This window comes from Bufo gargarizans, chromosome 7, assembly GCF_014858855.1.
Source record: "Bufo gargarizans isolate SCDJY-AF-19 chromosome 7, ASM1485885v1, whole genome shotgun sequence".
Classification (NCBI taxonomy): Eukaryota; Metazoa; Chordata; class Amphibia; order Anura; family Bufonidae; genus Bufo; species Bufo gargarizans.
Window position 1 is genome coordinate 172051738 of NC_058086.1, and position 9614 is coordinate 172061351.

The 9614-nt window shown below is 50.6% G+C and overlaps 1 protein-coding gene across 1 annotated transcript; it reads right to left on the minus strand.

Annotated features, from left to right (window-relative positions):
- Positions 1-581: 581 nt before the first annotated feature.
- RRP9 (ribosomal RNA processing 9, U3 small nucleolar RNA binding protein) lies at positions 582-5685 on the minus strand. The gene is made up of 10 exons (XM_044301793.1): positions 5577-5685; positions 4733-4816; positions 4551-4660; positions 4405-4466; positions 4285-4326; positions 3049-3175; positions 1394-1518; positions 1220-1312; positions 1037-1137; positions 582-936 (listed from the first exon to the last, which is right to left on the minus strand). Exons 2-10 carry the CDS (start codon positions 4807-4809, stop codon positions 798-800), a joined length of 876 nt encoding a protein of 291 aa, XP_044157728.1. The 5' UTR covers positions 4810-4816; positions 5577-5685; the 3' UTR covers positions 582-797.
- Between the last annotated feature and the right edge of the window lie 3929 nt (positions 5686-9614).

Consider the following 9614-nt stretch of genomic DNA (forward strand, 5'->3'; position numbering starts at 1 on the left):
ACGCAGAAGAGGCGGCGTATCACACACCAACTGACGGCACAGAGTCCGATGCTTTCCAGAATGCAAATCACCAGAGAGTGAACAAGCAGGGAATGCTGGGAGTTAAGCACTGAAGCTGCAGAATAGTGAGTGCAGCTCTGGAGTATAATACAGGATGTAACTCAGGATCAGTACAGAATAAGTATTGTATGTACACACTGACTGCACCAGCAGAATAGTGAGTGCAGCTCTGGAGTATAATACAGGATGTAACTCAGGATCAGTACAGGATAAGTAATGTATGTACACAGTGACTGCACCAGCAGAATAGTGAGTGCAGCTCTGGAGTATAATACAGGATGTAACTCAGGATCAGTACAGGATAAGTAATGTATGTACACAGTGACTGCACCAGAATAGTGAGTGCAGCTCTGGAGTATAATACAGGATGTAACTCAGGATCAGTATAGGATAAGTAATGTATGTACACAGTGACTGTACCAGCAGAATAGTAAGTGCAGCTCTGGAGTATAATACAGGATGTAACTCAGGATCAGTACAGGATAAGTAATGTATGTACACAGTGACTGCACCAGCAGAATAGTGAGTGCAGCTCTGGAGTATAATACAGGATGTAACTCAGGATCAGTACAGGATAAGTAATGTAATGCATTTTGCAAGCTATGAACTAAGGTAGTGGTATCAAATCAGTGGTAACACTACAACTGCCAGCATGCCCAGAGAGCATCGAGCGGAAGTATTAGCCCACAGTAAATAGACAAGTCCCAGCATGGCTCCCCTCCTGCACACAGCTCTACTCACTCATGTCCGCTGAACACAAGCTGCGACTCCTCTACAATTTTCCACACCCTCACCGTTCCGTCCCTGCCCCCAGATGTGACGCAGCGCTCTCGACTCAGACTGTCCAGGCCGGTGATACAATCCTGGTGACCAAACCTGAAAAGAAAAGGATTCTCCAACAATGAGATTCTATCCTGTGGAAATGACCCAAGGATCTACGGAAGGTAGTGATCTCCGTGAAAGAAAGTGGACTCACAAGGTCTCTATGTACGAGTTCTCGGCCACATTCCAGACCTTGACGGAACGATCGTGGGATGCACTGAACAGCTGGTAAGTTCCCTTCTGGAAGGAGAGCGCCTATAAAGATTCAAAGGGTGAAAAGTGAGGAAACGCCAAGAAAAAGCCTCATCGAATAGAAAGAAAGGAGGAGACGACTTACGGACACAGCGTCCCGGTGCCCCTGGAACTTATGGAGGTTCTGACAGGTCTCCGCGTTCCAGATGAAGATCAGTTTATTCCGATCTCCAGACGCCTGAAGGGGAATAAGGACATGCAGGTCACAAGAAGTCCTAATGTCCCCAGGTCATGCATCTCAGCCTCCTCCAGACCTCACCAGATATTTGCCATCCGATGACAGGGCCATGCACAGGATGTGGGCAGTGTGTCCTATGTGCTTGTCCTCGCAGCCTTTCCGACCCCCCGGGATTTTCTGGACCTTCTTTCCATCAGATATGGACCCTACAGGACACAGGATGAGAGATGATCAGAATCCTGCAAACATATTCCTATCAAATCATCCGATCAGCAGAGCGAGACCAATGAGAAGGTCCAGCCACTGTCCTTACTGGAGAGAAGGAGAACATTCCAGAAATGGACAAACAGGAAGCTCTTGGGGCTAGTGGAGATCACACGGACTATCCTGCCCCACTAGATCAGATTCACAAGCCTCAATGAAGGTTAGTTCCACATGTAAAGAGAAATTACTCTGTAAATGCATGACATAACCATCTTATACTTCAGAGCTGGACTTACAATTCTGCGGATTGCTTATTTATTTTACTCACTTTATAGCGCTAACATATTCCGCAGCACTTTACAGACATCATCACTGCTTGCTGGCTCCAATGGCGCTCACAATCTAAGTTACCCAACATTAAGTCTTTGGAGCACTGGAAACAGTCAGCAATCCTCTAGACCAGGCATCCTCAAACTGCGGCCCTCCAGCTGTTGTACAACTACAACTCCCACAATGCCCTGCTGTAGGCTGATATCTGTAAGGCTGTTCAGGCATGCTGGAAGTTGTAGTTTTGCAACAGCTGGAGGGCGCAGTTTGAGGATGCCCGCTCTAGACAGACAACCCTCGAACGCAGAAGAGGCGGCGGCGTATCATCCATCAACTGACGGCACAGAGTCCGATCTAAAGACAACACTTTCCAGAATGGAAATCACCAGAGAAAGTGAACAAGCAGGGAATGCTGGGAGATTTAAGCACTGAAGCTGTAGAATAGTGAGTGCAGCTCTGGAGTATAATACAGGATGTAACTCAGGATCAGTACAGGATAAGTAATGTATGTACACAGTGACTGCACCAGCCGAATAGTGAGTGCAGCTCTGGTAGTATAATACAGGAGTAACTCAGGATCAGTACAGGATAAGTAATGTATGTACACAGTGACCTGCACCAGCAGAATAGTGAGGCAGCTCGGAGTATAATACAGGATGGAACTCAGGATCAGTACAGGATAAGTAATGTATGTACACAGTGACTGCACCAGCAGAATAGTGAGTGCAGCTCTGGAGTGTAATACAGGATGTAACTCAGGATCAGTACAGGATAAGTAATGTATGTACACAGTGACTGCACCAGCAGAATAGTGAGTGCAGCTCTGGAGTATAATACAGGATGTAACTCAGGATCAGTACAGGATAAGTAATGTATGTACACAGTGACTGCACCAGCAGAATAGTGAGTGCAGCTCTGGTATAATACAGGATGTGACTCAGGATAAGTAATGTATGTACACAGTGACTGCACCAGCAGAATAGTGAGCGCAGCTCTGGAGTATAATACAGGATGTAACTCAGGATCAGTACAGGATAAGTAATGTATGTACACAGTGACTGCACCAGCAGAATAGTGAGTGCAGCTCTGGAGTATAATACATGCAGTTACGAACTGACAGTATACAGTGATGTGGTGGGAGTACCCTGCTAGACACAGGAGCCCAATTACAACCCCAATATAATACAGTCATATCTACATCTCACATTTGATAATGGAGCAGTCTTTGGATCCGGAGAAGACATGTTTATCATCCGGTGTGATGACCAGGCAGGTGATCGGTCCTTGGTGACCCCGTAAGAGACGAATGTCTGCAGGTTCCGGAGGAAGCAACTAAAGCGGAAAGGGATGAAAAGGAAAGAATGTAAACTAAGGAACATTTATGGAGGAGACTTTCCAACATTCATCTTGTTTTCCTTCTCTTCTGATCTCCTCATTGCTTCTGCAATTTAGATGTTGTGCTTGCTCTGGGGTTGCCATGGTTTCCGCAGCAGATTTAGGCTACTTTCACACTTGCGTTCATATAATGCAGACAATGTATCCGTTCAGAACGGATCCATCTGCATTATATTGTAAAATAAATTCTAAGTGTGAAAGTAGCTGCAGATGGATCCGTCCAGACTTTACATTGACAGTCGATGGGGGACGGATCAGTTTGAAAATTGAGCCACAGTGTGTCAACTTCAAACGGATCTGCCCCCATTGACTTACATTGTAAGTCTGGACGGATTCGTTTGCCTCCGCACGGCCAGGCGGACACCCGAACGCTGCAAGCAGCGGAGGACAGACGGTGCCAGACTGATGCATTCTGAGCGGATCCGCATCCACTCAGAATGCATTAGGGCTGGACGGATGCATTCGGGGCCTTCAAACGGAACTCACAAGCGGAGCCCCAAACGCAAATGTTAAAGTAGCCTTATTCTTCTATGTATGGACTTTCTGTCTTGGGACCTCAGGATAGGTCTTCATTATCTGATTGGTGGGGGTCCGACACCCCCGCTGATAAGCTCTTTGAGAAGGCACTGAGGCTAGTAATGACACATTCATTGGTCACGTGGCCTGGGAGCAGCTCAGCCTCAGAAGTAAATGGGCCACTACACAGCGCTGTGCTGGGCGAGAAGGCCGCTGCGCTCACAGGAACGTGGCATCTTCTAAAACAGCCGATTGGCGGGCGGCCTGGGTGTCAGACCCACAAGGATAAGGTCCTAAAAAACCCTTTTAAGCTGTTGCTATGCGTGAAGGTCATGTGACAGGAAGTCCATGCATAGAAGAGTAGGTTACTGCTACTATGGCAACCTCAGAGCAAGCAGAACATCTCCACTGCTGCAGCCGTGAGATGACGATGTGGAGCCTTATTGTAATAAACACTAGGAGGACAGTTTAGAGGGGCTGAAGAGCTGACAATCGTGCAGGTTCTGGGCGTCACTAGTAACAGGACTCACCTCCTTAGCCAGAGGGCGCTGCAGTTTCCCTCGCTGTTCCAGCTGCCGAGACAAAAGAAATGCGATTATAACTGCCCCAGTCATCGGCAGGGACCCCCAGTCACCCCGACACCCACTTACCACATTCTCCTGCAGTCTGTGGGCGATGACGTCCTCGCCCTCATCCTCCAACCTCTCCTCCTCTACAAGGGAGAAAAAAAATCCAATCACATCCCGTAGACCCGGCCCCCCCTGGAGGTCACCGCGGTCCCCGCCGCCCGCCTCACCTTGATCCTTCAACTGCTGCAAGTATTCCTTAGCCAGCCGCAGCTTCTTCTCCTGAGCCGTCTCGTCCAGCTCCTCCTCCACATGGTCTTTCTTCCTGCGAGTCGGGGCTCTGTGTGGGGGAAGGGACAGTCAATATGGGGGGCCATCAGGATGATGATCAGCGGGGGAGGGGAATACTCACACTTCGGTGTCTGAGTCGCTCTCGATCTCCTCCCTCAGATTCACTGATTTCTTCTTCTTCTTTTTTGGCTTCTGCATCTTTCACCTGAAATAAATGTCAGTGTGAGGGGGAGGGGCGCATACAGAGGCGAAGTCACAGGGAGATCGCAAACAATAGCGCAGGGGGCGGGGACACGGGGCCAAGGGCAGAAAATCCACAACCCTGGGGCGCGCTACTGCAGGATATCCCCCCCTTCACTGTCACAGGGGCCCCTCCAGGTAACTGCCCATCTATAGTGAGAACAGAGGAGGAGACATGCTGACGCCCAGCGCTGCTCCCCTCAGTCCTAGGTTTGTCTACAGTTACCGCTACTTTCTGGGTAAGACAATGGCGGCTGCGCAGTGACATCGACGCATGCGCCACGGATTTTCCTCTATGGCGACCGGTGAAACTGCAACATAAATTGATGTGTATTTAATATCTGTGCCGCGGATCGGTTTCCATGCCGACCATCGCTGACATTTGCCTCATTCCCTCTGCTGTAAACGCTGCGGACTTCACACCGCCATGGACGCACCGGAAGGATATACCGCCACCGCCGAACCCTGTGTCTGCTGAAAGAGTTGTGTCCAAGAGGAGGGCCACAGGGGCCACTGGCGACAGAGCGGGGAGCGCTACCTGCTGCCATGTCTGGAGGTCTCACAGGGCACAGACATAGGGCCCCACTGCACATACAAACCTCCAGACAGAACTAGGGCTCCTCCTGCCTCAGCTGGGGCATGCTGGGACTTGTAGTTCACCACCCACTCTGCACTCATGTATTTCAGTGTAGCAGCCACGAGCCGCCCCCTTCCCCGGTACTGACCTCCCCCCGCCGCTTCTTCACGGGGCCCTCCGGTCTCTTCTTGATAAACAGGCCGGACATGCTCAGGCTGCACCGGACCCACGTGTGGAGCTCACTGCACGACTTCCGGTTACACCCACTGTACACCCATTGGCTAGAAACACGCAGGCTCCGCCCCGCGAGCGGCTATTGGCTACAGGTCACAGATGGTCGCCTACGGATGACGTCACTCTGTACCGCGTCTTTTTACGAAACGTTTGTGGTAACCAGGCGACCGACGCTCACCGTGTCACGTGACCCGGACTGCTACGTGGTGACCGTTACATTGTAGCAAATATGTGGGGGAGAAAAACTGTAACAATGTTAAAGGGGTTGAGGGTAAAATGATAACAAATCTGTACATGTCCGCGGCTTCCCCCCATCAGTCGCCACCAGCCGGGTGACGTGTCGTCAGGGGGTCATTATCTGGCCTAATGGATTTCACTCGCCCCGTACAGTGTCAGTCATTGTATGGTGACGAAGGATCGGTAACTCATCTGCTCGCCGGTACAGTGTCAGTCATCGTATGGTGACAAAGGATCGGTAACTCGCCCCGTACAGTGTCAGTCATCGTATGGTGACGAAGGATCGGTAACTCGCCCGCTCGCCCCGTACAGTGTCAGTCATCGTATGGTGATGAAGCATCGGTAACTCGCCCCGTACAGTGTCAGTCATCGTATGGTGATGAAGGATCGGTAACTCGCCCCGTACAGTGTCAGTCATCGTACGGTGACGAAGGATCGGTAACTCGCCCGCTCGCCCCGTACAGTGTCAGTCATCGTATGGTGATGAAGGATCAGTAACTCGCCCTGTACAGTGTCAGTCATCGTATGGTGATGAAGGATCGGTAACTCGCCCCGTACAGTGTCAGTCATCGTATGCTGATGAAGGATCGGTAACTCGCCCGCTCACCCTGTACAGTGTCAGTCATCGTATGCTGATGAAGGATCGGTAACTCGCCCGCTCGCCCTGTACAGTGTCAGTCATCGTATGGTGATGAAGGATCGGTAACTCGCCCCGTACAGTGTCAGTCATCGTATGCTGATGAAGGATCGGTAACTCGCCCGCTCACCCTGTACAGTGTCAGTCATCGTATGCTGATGAAGGATCGGTAACTCGCCCGCTCGCCCCATACAGTGTCAGTCATCGTACGGTGACGAAGGATCGGTAACTCGCCCGCTCGCCCCATACAGTGTCAGTCATCGTACGGAGACAAAGGATCGGTAACTCGCCCGCCCCGTACAGTGTCAGTCATCGTATGGTGACGAAGGAATGGTAACTCGCCCGCTCGCCCCGTACACTGTCCCTGTTTCGGCAGTATATCCCTGTTTACGCGGCAAGGATCGGGCGAATCATCCTCCATATAAATCAGTGTCAATGGCCCCAGAGCTGCTGGGCCCTTGCAGAACCCATCGTATGGCGCCTCCAGCACCCGCCGCGCCCCCCCGCAACGTGTACAGAGACCCCAGAAAATGAACTTTACTCCTTTATGTAAATTAGGTGCCACTGGGGCGGGTCCAATCCTGGCAACTGGCAAGTGCTGTGCCACCGCGCAGGGAGCATACTGTGCATGCGCCATCCAGTTTTCACACATTTAGGGACAGTATTTCAGTGAGGAGAGGGTGATGCTGGGGAGGTGGATAGACCCTACCGGGGTCACTAACCATTCTGTGTACAGCTGAGACCTTGGCTACCTACCCCTCACAATAGTGGCCCACATACTGCCTGACAACCAGAGCTGTCCCACTGGATGGTGGGAGTCAGAGTGGACTGGGAACCTAAAGTGGAAAAAAAAAAATTGAAAGTGGCCCCTATGTTATACCGGCCCAAATTGACAGAAGGTGGGCAGCACAGATAGGCAGGGACATCAATAGACGGGGTCTTAAGTACCTCAGTGTGTCACAAAATACCGCCCAGAGGAACCAAATACCACAGTGCAGTACAAAATACCCGCTGTGTAGCCGCTCTGTCTTGTGGGTGGCGATAATGCCGCTTTCAGGAGGGCACCAGATGCTCCTAGCCTTGATTAATACTGAGAGCTCAGATGTACCCTGCCGCTGGCCGTGAGGGGGGCTTGGGCGGACCCCTGGGCATTGGCCCACTGTGAAACTTCCCTATAGTGTCTATGGCCAGTCCGCCCAGTGGGAGTTATAGTAGCAGTTCCCCCGCTCTCACCCACAATGTACATTGCCTAACGGCGGTTACCTCTGCTCCCACCATAGCTACTCCCCTGACAGAGACCTGAATCATTGCCGGCAGCTTTTTCCTGTTTATTCCAAAGCCTCTGACCGTCGTCACATCAATGGAGGGAACAGACGAATGTAAACTCTTTCACGTGGCGTCATGGCTTTGAGCGTGGCGCAATCCACGGGGGACATTTCTCTGATGACAGAAAGTTAGTGAAATGAACAGAAAAATCTCCATACAAACAAAGCTGATGACACGGGAGAGGCTGTTTGCCCTGCAGAGAGGTGGCCTGTGGCTGCGAGTGCCTGCTGGGAGTTGTAGTCCAGGAGCTCTCTAGGTTGCAGCCGTGTGGTTAATTGCCGGGCGTCCATTTCTATTAAGATGATAATTATATCCCCCAGAATGTTCTTCACCTTCCTTGCTCTCCTATAGAGGACATCACTGAGAAATTATAATCTTTCCAGGGGAGGGGTGCAGAGCTGGTCCTTCATACGCTGCTCTGTGCATTCTGGGAGTGGCGCACAGTGAGCTCCGCTATAGATTCTGCATCTGACTCCACTGATAGGTGATCTGATGAGAGGGGAAGATGTGATCGGCGGCAAATCCCCAGGACAATAGTAGGTATAGAATTGGGATAGTCATAGGCCCAGATAAAGGTGTCCAGAGGAGAGCGCTGCTTTTACCAGTCCAATGTGTGACGCTTTAACGGAGTCACTCACCCGTCCCCTCTCTGGTCTGAGTGATGGTCTGACTGAGAGAGTTAAAGCCGTCGTCCCATCTTGGCTGTCTGCCATAATAAATAACCGAAGAGGAAGTTAAAGAGCCAGGATTGGGAAGCAGAATTCAGGGAGTGACTTCAAAACTAATGTATCCACAAAGCCACCCAGAACATTGCCTAGAATAGTCACATTAGGGCTGCGAATGTGTGAGAAAACATTCTGATGGACGTGAAGGCTGGATAAAACCAAAGACGCCGCCATGCCAAAAGCAGAGAGAAATAAACCGCACGCTGGCCACAACATTCGGTGGTCCAGTGGGCCTCAAGTTGATTCACGCTGAGCAGAAATGACGGCCGCCAACGATGTTGAAGACGTCATGGAGAGCGCTCTGCATCAGCCACTGTGGTCACCAGACGAGCCGTTGGTGGTGGCGGTGTCACAGTGCGGGCAGGTGGGTCCCGTCAGTACAGAACTGCCCTACACTGTGAATGGCCCAGTAACAGCCCAGACTACCTGAAGACCATGAATCCAGTCATTGTACCTCTGCAGGAACAACACAGGCCTAAGGTCATCTTCATGGAGGACAATGCTCCAGCTCATGGAGGTCCATCATTAGGGAACGGCGGCTGGAGACTGGGGGACCTCAAATAGTGTGGCCTGCACTTTCTCCAGACCTCAATCTCATTTAAAAAGAGAGGTTTTGTCCAGCTTGTATTTATGGTAATCCAAAAGGCTCTTTATTCAATATTCAATATAAAATCCAGGTACAAGAATACAGAGTCAGTCTTCATTCTTGTACCTGGATTTTATATTGAATATTGAATAAAGAGCCTTTTGGATTACCATAAATACAAGCTGGACAGAACCTCTCTTTTTATATCTTCGTATTTCTCCTGATTCGGGTGACGGAGTTGTTCCGTGCTATAACAGTGGAATCCTCGGCAGGTGAGAGCTGCTCAAATCCTTGATTGTTTCACAATAAATCTCATTTAAATACTATGGGATCAGCTGAGTCGCCGTGTAGAGGCGCGTAACTCTGTACTCCGGAACCTCAATGACCTGAGGGCCGCCCTTCAAGAAGAGTGGGATGCCATGCCTCAGAGGACAATAAGAC

Coding starts and splice junctions, on each gene's coding strand:
- RRP9 (XM_044301793.1), bottom strand. CDS start 4,809: ATGCAGAAGCCAAAAAAGAAGAAGAAGAAATCAGTGAATCTGAGGGAG. Junction 4,467..4,550: donor GCAGCAGTTGAAGGATCAAG/GTGAGGCGGGCG, acceptor TCTCCCTTGTAG/AGGAGGAGAGGTTGGAGGAT. Junction 937..1,036: donor AACTCGTACATAGAGACCTT/GTGAGTCCACTT, acceptor TTTTCTTTTCAG/GTTTGGTCACCAGGATTGTA.